The sequence below is a fragment of the Camellia sinensis genome, chromosome 9 (assembly GCF_055761805.1).
Source record: "Camellia sinensis isolate YWXY chromosome 9, ASM5576180v1, whole genome shotgun sequence".
NCBI lineage: Eukaryota > Viridiplantae > Streptophyta > Magnoliopsida > Ericales > Theaceae > Camellia > Camellia sinensis.
Window position 1 is genome coordinate 81342077 of NC_138969.1, and position 17330 is coordinate 81359406.

Sequence of the window (17330 nt, forward strand, 5' to 3'; positions counted from 1 at the left end):
CCTGTTTCCATGTACTCATCTCCACACAAATCAACAGGAATGGCATCAGTCGCATTGTTACCTTCAGCTCCAGACGACCAAAATTTGTTAAGCATATCATTCTCTTTATTGGAGTCAGTAGCCCCCTGTGTGGATGCACGAGCCAGGGCCCCTGTCGCATAACAATGCTCAACAATTTCGGCCATTTTGTGAAAATACTCAAATACTTTAGTCCTGAATTTCTTTACATTTTTTGATGTCTACCTCCAATTAGAAAATATGAACATAAGCGTATGCTACGTGTGACAACATTTTACAAATAAATCTAAATAATAGGGAACAGGTTAATATCATACCTTATCCCAAAATTCATCAGGTGCAATAATTGTGCCTACAATCAAATCCCATCCAAGACCAGTCTGTGATTGAAGCTGCTTGAAAGTTAAGTAATCAGCTTTGAGTCGCCGATATTTTTGTCTGGCCTGTTTTGGTGTGTATCGGAACCCATACCCATTTTGCAACTCCATTGCAAAACGGGTCTAATGCCTCAGTGTCCAGACGGTACTATGATCTTTTGATTGGTTTTTTTTCACCTCGTCTCTCAACATGTTAATAAGCCATAACTCAATTCTGGAGCTCTACATTTTTGCGTCTTGATTATCATCTGAATTGTTGGTATCCATCTAACATAGAATTTATATTAAACTTTATATTAAACTAAGCCTAGGCAAGAAACTAAAAAATAGAACACCTTCTACAACTTCTCCATAACTTCTAAGAAACTTGTTTCCATTGAACCTCATCCACCACTAAAAAAGCAAGAAAATTATATAGAACTTCAAATATGACAAATGAAGATTAATCACAACAAATTGTGTTGGGAAATCCAAATTTAAATATGATAAATGAAGATTAATCACAACAAAACTTCAAGAGTGTTGGGAAATTGAAATTTAAACATTCTTATAGGAAAGCAGAAGAAGAGCAGAAGAAGAAACCAAAAGCAGAACAAGAAGCAGATGAAGCAAAAGTTGAACCACGCAGGGTGGAGGTCGACCTGATGGAAGTCCGGGTGGATGATAGTTCAGGAGAAGGGGTGGAATTAATTTTTGAACACTCTATCCAAACAGAGGGTTCAGGAGAAGGGGTGGAATGATAGTTCAAAAGCTTCTCCAAACACAACCTTAATATTTTTAAAACCCTAAATCAAAATATAAAAAAATCTTAATTTTTTTCAAAACCTAAATCAAAACATAAACAAAATCATAATATTTTTCAATCCTTAAATCAAAACATGAACAACTCATAATATTTTTAAATCCCTCAATTAACAAACACATGAACAAGTATTAATATTTTTTTAAACCCTAAATTAAAACATGAACATGTTTCATAATATTTTTCAAACTCTAAATCAAAATATGAACAAATCAAAATATTTTACAAACACTAAATGAAAACATAACAATAAGAAATAGAGAATCAGAAAATCAAAACAAGAAAATGAAAAATACTTAGAAACCCCTAAATCAACCATGATTAGATAATCAAAATATGAAGTATTAACCAACAAAAAGCTACAAATTATAAATCAAAACATCAAAAATAAAAACCCCAAAATGAATAAAGAGAGATACTTCAATCTCTGGAGAATAACCCTCTTTTAGGGTTGAAAATCTAGCTTCGCACATCTCAAAGAAACTCACAGATTGAACTTTGAAAATAGAAAAACAAGGAGAAGCTTTTATTTGTTACATGAGAGAGAGAGAGAGAGAGAGAGCAAAAGAGAAACATAAAGTTTGGATTGCTTTGCTTTTTTCTAATTCGATTTTCTCTCTTTATATATTTGTTTTGCCTTTTCAATTTTTCTCCTTGAAAAATGATGGAGCCTTTTCAGTTTTTCTCTTTGAAAGAAGCATTCATAAAAGTAGCTTTGTGAAGTGTGAGAGACAGAAGCAGACTTTGTGAAGTGTGAGAGATAGACATTGTAAACTACGAAGCGTATATAAAACGCTTGGTAGGTGGATGGGTGCGTGGGTGGGTTAAAAGAGAAAAGCAAAAGACAATTGAAATATCACAAACTAATTAAATCAAGACAGGTGTACATTATTTGTCGGTTGGGTCGGTTTCGACGGATGAAAAAAATACAAAAACCATTACTGATCATGAATTTGAAAAAATCAAATAAAATGAACTGCAACCGAGCATCTACCTTGTCAAGACCGTCCGTTATGTATCGGTTCGGTCAGTTCGGGCAGGTTTGGCGGGTGGACAGTTTCCATGAATAGCCATATATAGGGTGATAATGTAACTCAAAGTCATAATCTTCCATGAATTCCATCCACCTCCTCTTACGTAGGTTCAAATCCTTCTGAGAAAATAGGTATTTGAGACTCTTGTGATCCAAGAACATATCAAACCTCTCTTTGTACAAGTAGTGTCTCCAAAGTTTAAGGGGGAAAAATGACCACGGCTAATTCTAAGTCGTGAGTTGGTAGTTCCTTACATGAGTTTTCAACTGACGTGAACCATATGCCACAACCTTACCCTTTTGTGTTAAGACACATCCCAAACCTTCCCTAGAGGCATCACAATAAACAGCATAACCCAAACCCCTCTCTGAGATGATTAGAATAGATACGGTCGCTAATATAGTCTTTAGTTCCAGAAAGGATTTCTTACATGCCTCACTCCACACAAACTTCACCCCTTTTTTGGTTAACCTAGTCAATGGTGATGCTAGAGTAAAGAAGTCCCCCATGAATCGTCTATAGTAATCGGCAAGACCCAAGAAGCTACGGATCTCAAAGGCATTCTTAGGTTGCTCCCATTTCTGCACGGCCTCCATTTTTGAAGAATCTACAGTGACCCCATCCTCGGAAACGACATGACCTAAAAATTTCACTTTAGAAGTCAGAATTCACACTTCTCGTACTTAGAGTACAATCGATGCTCCTTACGTAACTATAAGACAATACGGAGGTGCTTCTAGTGCTCCTCATCAGAAGGCGAGTAAATTAGGATGTCATCCACAAAGATTACTACGAATTTATTAAGATACTGTCGGAAGTCTCTATTCATCAAGTCCATGAAAGTGGCAAGGGTATTGGTTAAACCAAATGGCATGACAATGAACTTATAATTGCCGTATTGAGTACGAAAGGCCGTCTTTGGAATGTCCTCGTCCTTCATTTGCAACTGGTGGTAGCTCGACCTTAGGTCAATCTTTGATAAACATAGGGAACCCTTAAATTGGTTGAAGAGACCATCTATTCTAGGCAACGAGTACTTGTTCATAACCGTGACCCTATTCAACTTGCAAAAATCAATACATAATTGCAACGAACCATCCTTCTTCTTAGCAAAAAGAGTCGGTGCTCCCTATGGTGAAGTGTTAGGGCGTATAAAGCTGTTGTCTAACAATTCTTGCAATCGCTCATTCAAAATGAGCAATTTGGTCGGTGCAAATCTATAAGGTGACATGGAGATGGGTGCTGTGCTAGGCACTAAGTCTATGGAAAACTCAACCTCATGATGAGGTGGTAATTTGGTGAGGTCTTTCGGAAAGACATTAGAATACTCGCAAACCACTCTAGGAAAAGTACCCTAAACCATGTTACCCTTATCTGCAAGTGTCATGGCAAAGAGAAAACTAAGTTCACCTTGACCCCGTTAGTCATGCAATGGTGGTAGCGGGCTATCATTTAAATCCCCTAGAAAATAAAAATAATCTCCATTCGGTGTACACAAGGTGACCCTTCTATGATAACAATCTATAGTGGCATGGTAGGAAGACAACCAATCTATTTCTAGAATAACATCAAAACTTGACATATCCAACACAATGAAGTCAAAGTCGGTGATTGACGACCTCAATCTCACAACCACGGCATACCCGATTCATGACGACTTTGCCCCCAACTGGTGACTCTACCATGAGCAGAGACTCTAATTGGTCAATCTCTAACCCCATAATAGATGCAAATGCAGATGATATGAATGAGTGAGATGCCCTTGTATTTATCAACACATTAGCCCAACTATTGAAGACAACATATGTACCTCTCAGTACAGATGGCCTAGATTACTACTTGGATGTGGTGATGACATACACCTACCCCTACGGTCTCTGCTCACCCTAGTCACCCCTCGGAACATAAGCTTGTTGTATTGACTCTGCAGAAGTGGCCTCGTGCACTGGCCTGGTTGACTGTCTAGACTGAACTAACTGATGAGTCTGTCTCTGACCCTGACCCACCTGAAGTCCTCTCATTTGTTGGAACCCTAAAGCACTAGTCTTCCTGACTAACTGTCGACAATACATATTCATATGCCCTGATTGTCTACAATGATAGAATGTGGGTGAATGTCGTCTACCCTGAGATTGGCTTTGAGAACGAGTCGACTGCTACTGACTAAAACCCTAGAAGCACTCAAAAGCTTTGTGGCCCTATTGTCCAAATCTAAAACAAGTAATACGGCTTGGCCTTGTGTTTTTTGAACACCTCATCGAAACAGAGCTTGAAGATCTAACAACTTTTGCATCGCCTCCTTCGCTTCTATCATGATCTCAACATGTGTCGCGACTTTAACAAGCTGGTCATACTCTGTAATCATATTGTGCACCACCTTTATCAAGATCTTCGGCCTCAGCCTCTTCTCAAATTCCAAGCATTGGAGCTCCTCGGTCACCACAAGCTCAGGTGCAAAACGAGATAAGCTAGTGAAGGTGGCCTCAAACTCGGCCACAAGGGTATGAAGCTGCCTAAATTCCTCGAACTGTTTTCTCAATCTCTCCCTAGCAATGGGATGTAAAAAATTCTTCTGGAAGGAGTGAGTGAATGCCTCATAAGTGTGCTCAACTTGGTGCTTAACTGACTTCCACCATTGATCGGCTTTCTATAGACACCCAATTTTTACCGGTCCTAAGACTTGGGTGCTTTCTTTGACTACCTGATGATGAAATCAGAATGTGTTTCTCATATGATTCTCAGTAAGAAAGATGGAATTTGTGCTTCATTTCCAAACCTAAGCTTGTTTTGGCCAAGTGTTTAACTCATGTTCAAAACTCTTATTCAAAACTTTCATTTTATGCACTTTATTCTAAAAATTTTTATAGTGTTTCGAGGCTCACTTTTAAACTTCAAAATGAAACATTTTCTCAGGAAATTGAGCAAAGAACAGTGTGGAAATAGGAGGAAAGAATGAGAATTCTGTCAAAAAATCTTATTTCATGCAAAACAGTCAAGCCTTGGCCAATGTTTTGGCCGGCCGACCAATAATTGGCTGACCGATCAAGATTTTTGCTAGGCAACTAAGATTTTTGCAACCTAGCCAATAAATTGGCCGGCCGATTAATTTGTGACGCATCAAAAATCGCAAACTTCAGAGAATATATTATCAATTAAATATAGGGTTTATCTAAAGTTAGGAGTCTAGGAAATGGTACTATTGAGTCCTATGGCCAATAACCAAGTAAGATCCCAGATCGCCAGAGGAGTCAAGTTAGCCTCCCTTCTATGTCCAGCTTTCTTAAGTAGCACACTACCCTTTTGACAGATCTTAAAAGGCATTGACGTAAGGTCTCATAAGCAATGCAGAGATAGGCATAGGATTACAAGGTAAATAATAATTTTAGTGTCTCAAATTTTAAATTTACAAAACGAGCCCCATTACTATTACAATCCAAGAATAAATAAATGCACAATCAAACTAATAAGCGAAATGGTTCCGAACTTTCTCTAAGGAAAACTTAAGTCTTCAAATGTCTCGGACTCTTCGTTGGCTTCGTACATTTTTTTGATACCTGGCATGAAACGCCGTGAGCTTTGAATGCCCAGTAAACACACAAACACCCTGTCCCTTTTTCCCAATCTAATACACAATAGCAAATTACAACAATAGGGAAAAGGAGCATGACATTCAAGTAATTAACACAGGTTACAGGGTTAGTTGTTAGTAGTCTAGAAATCTCCCAAAGAGATTTTGTCCTCCTAACCGCAAGAATCGGACGCAGATTATTCGGTATGCCCCATCGTTTGTTGCTTTGTTGCAGAACTTACCTCGGATGCCTAGCAACAGTTATATACTGCGTAGCGCCAACCACAGGGCCTCAAAAGAGACAGTAATAATGGGCCTTGCCCAAATCCCTCCTTACACCAAATACCTAGGGTCCGAATACAACCACTCCGTTCAAGGGTTCCGAAAACCACTTGCGCAAGACTTTAACTTCCAAATAGGGAACGTATCCCGTCAACCAAATCAATATCTTAGTAATCTTGTCCAAAAATTTGCAACCCATTACCAACCATTAAGTTTCTGGTTTGAGTTAGATAATTTAAGTCAGAGTTAGGACATGCTCTTTGAACAACATCTATTGCACAAGTTTGAACAACTAAATAGTACAAATAGAAGGAAATAAGGTTACAACACGTGAGTTTCACATATGAAGATAGGCACAAGTAACTCTAGGCATATTCAAGTAGTTAAGGGAATAATTTCGCACAAGAGTATAATTTCCAGGTTTGCATAAGTGTGAGCACCATCGAAGGATTAAAATAAAATAAATAAACCTATGACATGTGTAATATCATATCGAGACATGATCATAAATTAACAAGCATATTCATGAACACAAGAGCATAAAACACTAATGAAAATAGAATTTCCAGATTCAGTACTACCTAAAGATTATACTCAAAAGGGCTATTTCAGATTTTTTTCCAGAGCCCGGCCTTCCTATGGTTCGTAGGGAATTTTGTCTAGTTTTCAGAACATTTTTCAGAAATGGAACAGCTTTTCCATATTTGTATTTATTTTAGAAATACTCTAGCTCTGTCCAGATTCGTCGACCATTACAAAAATCTGATTTTCTCACAAACCGCTAACTCGTTTTCAATGAAACCAATTTTCCTTGAACGATAACTCCTTAAGAAAGATTTTGACATAAAATGGAGGTCCAGAATATTTTTATAAATTTTGCTACAATTTTCGCAAAGTGGCTGTAAAACAGATTTTTCTGGCACAGTTCTTGAAAATAGAAAGTTGGTGAGAAAAGAGGTCAGCTAGGGGAAATTTTCCACTTATCTTGTGATAGAAACATGCTAAATAATATGTATTAAACTCATAAATTTAAGGTGAAGGTGTGCCTTTGAAAATTTTGAGAGATTGATAGGGAAAAATGTAGTCTTATACCGATTAAGAGAAATAGAAGAAGGGTAGAATCAAGGCTCGACTCCTCTTTTTTTTTAACACAAGAATACCATTATAACATATCTGAAAATACAATTTTAAACTTCTAATAACATGTATTTGAAAAAGGAAAACGGAAGAGAGAGTTGTGTTGTGGCTTACTTGAGGGTTGTTGGAATTGCTAGCAAACTTTTTCTTCCTCTCCTCTCTTCTACCAAGCTCACCCTCCTTCTTTTCTTCTCTCTCAGTTGAATATAGTGTGTATAAGTGTTTTTCTTGTATGTAAAATGCTAGGGGAGGGTTTGTTTATATAATGAATTTGGTGCAAAAGGTCCTAAATGCCCCTTGGTTAGAATTGGATTGGATAGTTTGGATTTAGTTTGAATTCAATGGAATAGTGGAGGATTAAAGGTCTTAATTAGGTTCCTAAATATGATCTAGTTAGAGTTTTCCTCCTAATCAAACCAACCTAGTTGCTTATATACATATATATAAAAGTTTGTACCAAGTCAAAGATTTTTCTTCCTTAAATCATGGAAAATTGTCTCATAGTACATTCATTACACCTATAATGGTGATGTCTAGTCATGTGATGATGAATTGATGGACTTGTTTTATATATATATATATATATATATTGTGTACAATTGTTGGAATTTGTAAAATAAAATGTTTTAAAAAGATTTTAGGATACAAGTGTATATATAAATATATAATGATACTTGTTTGGGGTCAATTTGTGATTTAATAAAAATATGAGGGCTTGGGCTCAATTAAAGTATCTATTTCAAGTGTAGAGTTAATAAATTAGTATTAGGAAAAATAATTCGGTTTGTATTATCTTGCTTTGAATTTAAAGGTAAATTACCGAACGAAAACTGTGAAAATCGAAAGTTAAGGTTTAAAGAAATTAATCTAAAATTTGAGAGTCAAATAATTAATATTAGAGTGTTAGAAATGATTTCTAAGCTTCCAGGGTCGATTAGGGTTTGTATGGATTCGTCCGTGATGCATTTTCGGTTCTAGGGTTTAATTTGCAAATAATCGATGAATTAAGGGCTTTATTATAGTAACTCAAAATTTAGGGACCTAATAAGGTTTACAAAAGTTAAGGGTCTCACAAATTCTCCCAAGAGCAGGGCAATTTCGATATAATTCTTGATGAAAGCATGCGGGTCATGCCCATTTCAAATATTTCTTGTTAGATTCATGCACAAGGTACACACCTACCCCTTCTATGATCATCATTTGGCCTCCATTGTCAAAAAGGTGTTTGTCTCCTTCCCAAAAGAGAGCAATTATCCTTGTAACCCATGGTCCCTTGTCACCTACCTTGTCTCCCACTATTTTCCTTGATTGAGCCTCTCATCATTGTTAATATAGATAAGGAGGATGTATGTATCAGAAAAAAGAAAAAAAGAGAATTGAATTGAGAGAGATAGAGATAGATAGAGAGAGAGAGAGAGAAATAGATAAGTTAAGCTTTGAACCAAAACTTCCATTTCTTCAAACACACACTGATATACCAAGCTTCAATATACCAAAACCATCCCAAAAATTCTGTGATAGCCATAATCAAGTATCCTTGATCAAAAGTGAGTGAGTGTTGTTGAAATTAAGAGAAAATCAGAGAGTTGTAACTCTCCCTCCCTCCCTACAAACACGATCAAATAACCCAAAAACACTATTCAAACTAGAATTTTGAATTTTGAACCTGAGAATTGAGAACACACTTCCTAAGCTTGAAGGTGATCAAAATGAAGTTTAGAAATCAAATCCTTCATTGAAAGGTAAATTTTGCTCACTTTTCATTTTCTAGTATTTCTTGCATTTTCTTTCTTTTATTGCTTTTCTTGCTTCAAATTTATGTTATAAACCTGTTGTAAACCAACTAGAAGTGGTTAGTTGAGCCACTTGCATATTTTTCGTTTGTTTTTCAAGTGTTTGAACAAAACAGAGTTTTCAGCCAACCAATTTTTTGGCCAACCAACTCATCTTTTGGCTGGCCAGCTAGTTTTCTTTTAGACAGAACTCAGCAGCCTTTGATAATGAGTAGAACAGTCTCTGACAATCTTCGAGGTCTCCTGCAGCTTCTATTTTTATTATTTTTCTGTTAGTTAGAGAGAGTTTGTGAGGATTTAATTTTATTGTAATATTTTTCTTCTCCCCCCTTATTCGGATATGTAACATTCAAAGATGTAATAATTCCCCGTCCCACTTCTTTCTATCCCGTTCTTTATTTTTCTTTCATGTTCTGTAAATATGCATGTTATTATGTTTGACATCATATCCATGCCTTGCATCCATGCTTTATGCTTTAAAAGCCGGCTAAATTTGCATTTATGAGTTTAATCGATTATTGTGTGATTTTGTGTGCTTCATCATGTTTTGAGATGTTTCACATCTCATATATTAGAATCCGGATCTATAGTTGCATTTCATGAGTGAATTGCATTAGGATTTTGTATTTAGGATCTTGTATATTTTACTAATTTTGTTTTTGTGCCTATTTGCGGGATACAATAGATATGTAAGTTTTTATGCTTTAGCATCCTGCCTGCGTATGTTTTTCTACTATGTCTAGTATCTTACCATGTGACTATGTGCTTATTTGATATAACTTTATATATGCCAGTGGGTGAAGGTTGTGTTATTTAATTTGGAATAAAATTGATTTTCATGATTGCACTATTCAAAACATGTTCAAGATAATGAAATCAAATTGTTCCACAATGGACGACACAGTCTATATGTGTTTTGCTTCACACAGTAAATTTTAGGATTTAATTAATAATCAAAATATAAACATATGAAGTTAATAAAAATCATATCATGGTTTAGTAAAGGCCGATATTTTGATCGGATGAGCGGGAGTGCTCAATTAATGACCTTCCCCCTTCATACCTAAGGTTCCGAGCCAAGCATACTTGGTTATGACGAACAGTGGCCTTGGCACGAGTCACGGGTTTCCTAAATCTCCCAAAATAAATATTAGGTGGCGATTCTGAGATCTGATGATATAATCCATTTTTGGAAAATGTCTTTGCAATAAAATGGATTTTATATAAAGTTTTCAAATCTGGACTCTCATCTATGTTTTACATTGCACTTGTGAGACTAGATCCAAGAGATCGAGGGTCTGAACTGTTAATGCGCACGGGTACTCCCAGGCGGTGTTACAGTTTCCCTTTCAATTGGTAAGCCGCTAGCATTACTCGAAGCTCACCTTTGAAAATGCCTAATATCTTGAATGATTTGATGATCTGCTCCAGCTATTCATCGGGTTTCATTAGGTCAGGTACGCCATGGTACTCAGCGAGATTGGAACAGAAAAATTCTTTCTTTAGAAAGGTAACTCGCGTCTCCCCCTCCACAGTCCTAGCTTCTTGCTCAGCTCTAAGTATATCTATGAACTCCCTAAAAGCCCCGGCCATATCTCGGGCCAATGCCCTCATTGCATCTTGGACTGGAGGTGTGGTTACATTGTTTTGTCCAACCCCTTCTTCTTGAGGAGGAATATCTTATTGGGCCGGAATACCCCGACCACTCTGGCGAGGTCTACTACAACCCTTGCAATGTCCAGACATCCTATATGAAAGTAGGGGTAAGATTAAGTTCACAATTCACATGCACAGACGTCACACACATAATGTAACAACCTTGACCTATGATTAATTATTAAACCATGCTTAATAATGCTTAATAAATAATTAAGATGAAATTCTAAATTAATTACATGTGTGTGTGTGGCATTATTGTGTCTCTATCTGTCTATCATACAAATATTTGTTTGTGTTTCCGTTTTGTTCTGCGAATTGAAAGCCTTATCGACATCTGATCATGAAATTGACTTGATTTATGTGATATTTGAAATTTTTAGAATTTTATGGTAGGTTTGATTGAAATTCGATTCAGAGCGATTAATTAATGTTCATTTGATTAGCGTTAATTAACCACTATTAACTAAGCCTATATAAGGCTAGTATGTGCTTCAACTCCTCTTTTGCACATCTTTGAGTCTACTCAAACAAACAAAACGTGAGGGAGAGTGAGAGCTTAGAGAGAGAGTGAATTCAAGAAGAAGAAGGGGAGGAATTGCTAGAAAACTCAAGGGAATAGGCTTGGCACCTGTGAATTCACCATCTAGAACTTAATTGAGAAGTGGAAGTAAGGATTCAACCCTTGGTTTATGAATCATGATGTCTAGACCTTGAAGTCAAGAGAATAAGTTGAGTAATGAAAGAATTAAGCTAGGAATGAAGAAAATTGAGTAATTCATGCATTCATGCACTTTCATCACATTTTTGGGTTGAATTTCAAGTAATTCTCACATACATGTGCCAAGTTTATCTTAGTTTTGAGAATTCATCATGTTTTTTGTCAAATTGCCTCATTTGATCATGATTTGGAAGCTTGGAAGTCAAGAACTTCTATGCATGTCATATTTTCAACATTTCAACATTTCAAGTTTGAGTTTTGAGCAATTCACATGCTTTTGGGCCTTGATTTTACGAAATTGTTTTCATTTCAAGAAGTTTTGTAAGGTTATATATATGTTTTCTTAACTTTAGGCCCCAAAAAAAGTGTTTTGGAAGGTTAAAGATGGGTTTTGAAGCTTGGAGGTGAATCTAGAAATTCCAGAATTCAACCTCACCGCTCGAGCTACAAATTCTGCGCTCGAGGGACCACCTTTATTTTTGCACTTCTGCTCGAGCGACCAAAAGTTGGCTCGAGCATAAATTGCATGCTCCTAGAAGTTTACATGTTTTGTAGACCACTCAAGCGACAAGAGTTGTGCTCGAGCGAAGACCTCAGTCACACGCTTGAGCGACCGTTGAGTGAAAAAATCACACAACCAGTACTTTTACAGACCACTCGAGCAAAGAGAGTAGCACTCGAGCTGCCACTCACATTTTTTAACCTCCGATTGAGCAAAGGAAGTTGTGCTCGAGCGAAGCCTTTGTTTCCAGCAACTTTGACTAAGTGTTTTCAAGGGCATTTTAGCATCCTCATCGCATCCTAGGCATTCCTAGGCCATAATTCTGACATCATAATGAGGATAAGGACTAGAAACACACTAAAAACGAAATTGAACAAGTAAACGAATTCCGAGTGTGTGTTTCAATATGTGTGTGTCTATTATGTTTATATAGGTCACGCGCTATAAGTTAATCGATTCGTTTGCTCTGTCTATTCTGCAAGTGAAGCCATTTGTGAGTAATAAGTAAAGCTATGTTCAATTTCATTTGTTTTCTGTATGATGAATTAAGATCTATCTTATAAAACATTATATTTTGTACAATGAATGATTGTCCAAGCTTCTGAAATGTATTCATGGCATCCTTAGCACAAGGCCCTTGCTCGGGGGTAACAATTCCGTGGTCTATGAGTATAAGGCCCTCGCCCGGGGGTAATAATACCGAGGCTTAAGTATATTACAAGTTCCTGGTACCGGAGGTTCCTTGATGGAACTGGGAAGCAAGATTCTTTATGCTTTGTATTTGATCTGTTAGCGCTAATGGATGTACCATGTACGATTAAGCATGAACTCTGATTTCTGAATATGATTTGAATGAGAATATAATCTATTTCTAATGTGAAGTCTGCTTTCTAAATTTTATGTGGGACATCATTCAACTAAACCATTTACTCTGTTATTGTTCACTGGGCTTCCGCTCACTATTTATGTTATGTATGTAGGTGAGTAGGCGCGTGACCAGGCCTAAGCTATTGCTTGGAGGGTTTGGGTCTGCCAGCCACTGCGCCTCCCGAGGAGGTTCCTTTTTGAGATCTGATCAAGTTTATGAGAAACAAGTCTTTGGGACTTTTGTACTTTCTTATGTTTTCTCCAAACATGTTTTGTAAGTTCTGTATATGTGGGTTTGGTGACGTATGACTAATGTATATATATGACGTCACTCTTATGCATCTACATTTTAAATTTCTGTTCCATGTATGTCTGCACAGTTCTATGGACTATGTAAATTTCTATATTTACTTCCATAGCCCCTTATTATGTGATATTGATTGGAGGCCTTTTGTAACCCAAGGATTATTGGCTGGTTACAATGCTAAACCTATAGGGGGGTTTGGATCGTGACACGCATAATCACAAACCTACTCATGTATCTACATCACATAAGGCAAACCACATAAGCACATAGTCACATAGACCACATACAAGTTACTTCCCTAAGATAATAGCTAGTCCCACGACACTCAAGAACCTCCAAGTGGAAAAAGCATTAATCAGGTGCCTTAAAGGATTTCGATAAACGCAATGAACGCAAGTTGTATCCTAGAATATTAACCCCATACCCACATAGTCACATAAACAGATAAAGCGTGCAAGACAACTAACGTCCCATCCTAGCCTAATAAACCCATTGTGGCAAAAGCCACATCCCACGAGCTTAAGGTATTCAAACCTGGTTAGCTCTCTGATACCAAGTTGTAACGCTCCTAAATTATCCACCATTTTATAATTTAAAAAAATATATATTTTCACGTCGATATAGTGAATGCCATTGACTAATACAGCTTGTAACTCAAAATAATCTATTTCTCATTAAACTATTCCAGGTGAATTATATCATTATTACATTAACATGTATTTAAAATAATAATAGTTCAAGAAGAGAGAGAGAGAGAGAGAGAGAGAGAGAATACAAAAGTATAATTCCTTAGTGGCACACACATTATCAAGGTTAGCCATTGAGTACACAAAAATGGACATTCAGTCAGCTTTGGCAATTAACATTTATTGAGTCTTCGTTCTCCCTTCAAAAATCACATCAATCGCCAAGTTACTTTGGCAAAACCACACAGAAATTTCTTGAAATGTTATTAGTTTTGGAATGAGTTATTACCTAATAGGAAATACTATTAACAAGATATAAATAATCGAGATGCATATGATCATGCTATGCATTTGTTAAGATAAATCCATATTCTCTTTTTTAAAACCAAAAATATTCAATATATGAATTTTGTTCAAAAGTCTTATCAGCAACCACGGTATGGTAAATATGGTGTCCCAAGCAAGAGCTGTAAAACCACACATACATATATAGGTTTATATACTGAAAGTATTTCCACATTTGCCGACTCCGAAAATGGCGGGGGGGTGGGCACTCAAAACCTTTCCTTTCCACATTTGTTGACTTTTGAAACGGCGGGCTCATGGACACCCAAAAACATGTTTTCTCACATTTGCCGACTCTAGAAACAATGGGCTCGTGAACACCCAAAAACCTTTTTTTCACATTCGTCCGACAATAAGCTCAAAGGCAGGGCAATTGAGCATCTTGACTCCCCACGCGGGTACCAAATAAAACTTACAACCCATTACCAAAACCCAATTCAACTACCTGAACTCATATTCTATTTACCCCCTTTTGATATTTTCCAAACATCTACAAGATTGTAAAATCACAAAAGATAATTATAATGCACATGATGGATGAGTTTTCAAGTTCAATTTTCCTAAGATTTGTTTAGTTCACAACAGCATTTAATAATATCAACAATCAAAGAATTTCTTAAACCTCACAATTTCTACAATCTCAACACATATAACCAAGAAAGTTCAAAAGCCTCATGTGTCAACATCATTTCCATAATCATTAACCCAATTTCAAGATTTGAGAGTTAATTAAGCTAAATCCCTTTTATTTGATAAAGTTTGAAAACTAGGGCTTTTTGAGAAATTTGAGGCTTTTCCCTCTTTTGCACTTAAAAAGTCAATTTCCATCATCAACAACAATAATCAATAGGAACATTCATAATCTTTCCCAAAACATTAGGTATAAACCCCCTTTGTTTATCAAACCCACCTTATATCACAAAATCATCTCATATCTCACTATACTAGAAAAATACCATATATATATATATATATATATCAAATCATAGATATATCAAGTTGAAAGTACTCCTACCTTATAAATGAGAGCTAAAAGTTGAAGACCCAACAAGAAACTTGACAAAAATGCAATCCAATTGGTGAAAAGCTTAATATTCACAAGCTCTCCACTTCTAATAAAGGGTTTTGAGGAGATCCTTCATAAAACATGAGAAAATCAAGTGTTTTAGGGCTAGGGTTTTCGGAATGGGTGTTATGAGAGAGAGAGAGAGAGAGAGAGAGAGAGAGAGAGAGAGAAAGGATATGAAAAAATGATAAAGAAATAGGTAAAAATCGACTTTAAGTTGGCTGTCCCAAAGAGACTGCTCGAGTGACCTTTCCACCGCTCGAGCGGTGAACGCGAGCTTCCAAAAAAATTTTAAGTCTGAAGTGAAAGTACTGGCATCCATGCATATCCGCTTGAGCGGTCTTACCCTATATCTAGTTTTGCAAAAGAAATACTGGGAACCTCAATACACCGCTTGAGCGGTAAGTCTACCGCTAGAGCGAACCTGTAATTCAAGATGTTACAACTTCTCTCTATCCAACACCACACACTCTCATATTTCTTCCAATTCAATAACATCAAACAACATTTTGGTACTAGTTCTTAAGATCAAATCAACAATCGTATCGAAGGCCTCATTTTCACCAGAGCAAATCAATTTTTCGATGACATCAAATTTGGGGCTTTTCTCTCATTTCCTCTATTAAGTTTGGAGGTAGGGATTTTTTTTTCCATGTCGTGTAGGTTATTTAGCTTCATTATGTGTTGTTCTGGATAGCTAGAAGTGTTTATATGGTTTGATTAATTGAGTATTAATGCATAAATTAGAGGAAACTTTCAAGTTTTTGTTAAATATTCAAATTGCTTCCTTATAGTTGTTATATGACTATGAAATTGAGAAAATTATGCTTTGAGAGGAAATTCCCAACTTTTCTTAAACCCTAGAAAGTGTAGAGATTTGGAATGAAACTAAATTCATGAAATTCATGAAATCCTTGAAGAATTGTGAGTATTGAATATATTGGAAATGATGAGATTTTGGAAAACATCTATTTGGTAATTGTTGAAATGTTAAATTATGCTCTATATGTTGCCTATTTTGGAATATTAAAATAGAGATAATTGTTTTGGCAACCGGTGGAAAGTTGTATTGACTTGTAGAAATTGCATGTGAATTAGGAAAATTGAAACTGTTGCAAAAGCATACATATCATTGAGCATCACATGATTTCATGATTATCGCATTGAGATTAATTTTGTTGAGAACAAATTGTTTATTTCGAGAAATGGGGTAAATAACTTGGTGAATCCGATTAGGGGGTGTAGTTTGGTTGACAATTTTCAAGTTGGCTAGGTCCATGGTGAAAGTCCTAAAACACGTGCAAAGTAGATTTCAATTTCCTTCTGATTGAAAGCTGATAAAATGGATTCGGTATAGTGCTCTATGAGACTACTAGTAGGCACGTACGTAGAGATTATCAGAATTGTATTTATCGCCCTGATTTTATTAAATTGAAAGCCTTTGAATTGCTTATGATTTTCGTAAAAGTGCATGGCATGAAATTTTGGAAAGAAAACCTATGTTTTTTTGGCATGACATTTCATTTGATTCACCTCATGATATTGTTAAACTTCATACACTTTATTAAGATTATCTCTGCTAGGCTTTATAGTCATCCCTATGTGGAAACCATTTTCAGGTGTTAATTTTGTGCCTCCGCCAAGATAATGACTTGGAGGATTTTGGAGCGTCAAGGTCTTCTCTTTATTTTGTTTTGTAAAGCCAATGGGCTAAGATATTTTAGGATTTAAAACCCACTTTTGTTGTGATCGGACAAGGCCCTTGAAACTTGTGGCCACTAAGGCATTTCTCTTGTATTTAATTGTGTCATATCTTTTGTAATTACATACCATAGATTCAAGTTCGTAGAGTTATGAATTTGTTAATGCATGCGATGTTAATTTGAAACAATTGAATGACATGCAAGGATTAGAGGTTTTATTATCCTACATACAGCTAATTGATGCTCGTTGTTAGTTATCATTTCCGCATGAATTATACAAATGACAACTGGAATTGGATGGTAACAATGGGTTATATTTAATGAGTCGTATCTTATGAAATTGGGGGCATTACAATCTATCAATGGGTCTAAAGAATTATCTTACTTATAGCATTCACTATTGATCAATGAGCAAAATTTAAGATCATCATCCTACTTTTTTTGTTACATGTTTCTACTACGTCAT

General features: G+C 36.2%; 1 protein-coding gene across 1 annotated transcript; it reads right to left on the reverse strand.

Annotated features, from left to right (window-relative positions):
- Nucleotides 1-617: 617 nt before the first annotated feature.
- LOC145799579 (putative mitochondrial protein AtMg00860) lies at nt 618-2827 on the reverse strand. The gene is made up of 2 exons (XM_082889176.1): nt 2486-2827; nt 618-662 (listed from the first exon to the last, which is right to left on the reverse strand). The coding sequence occupies exons 1-2, from the start codon at nt 2825-2827 to the stop codon at nt 618-620; spliced, it is 387 nt and encodes a 128-aa protein (XP_082745302.1).
- Between the last annotated feature and the right edge of the window lie 14503 nt (nt 2828-17330).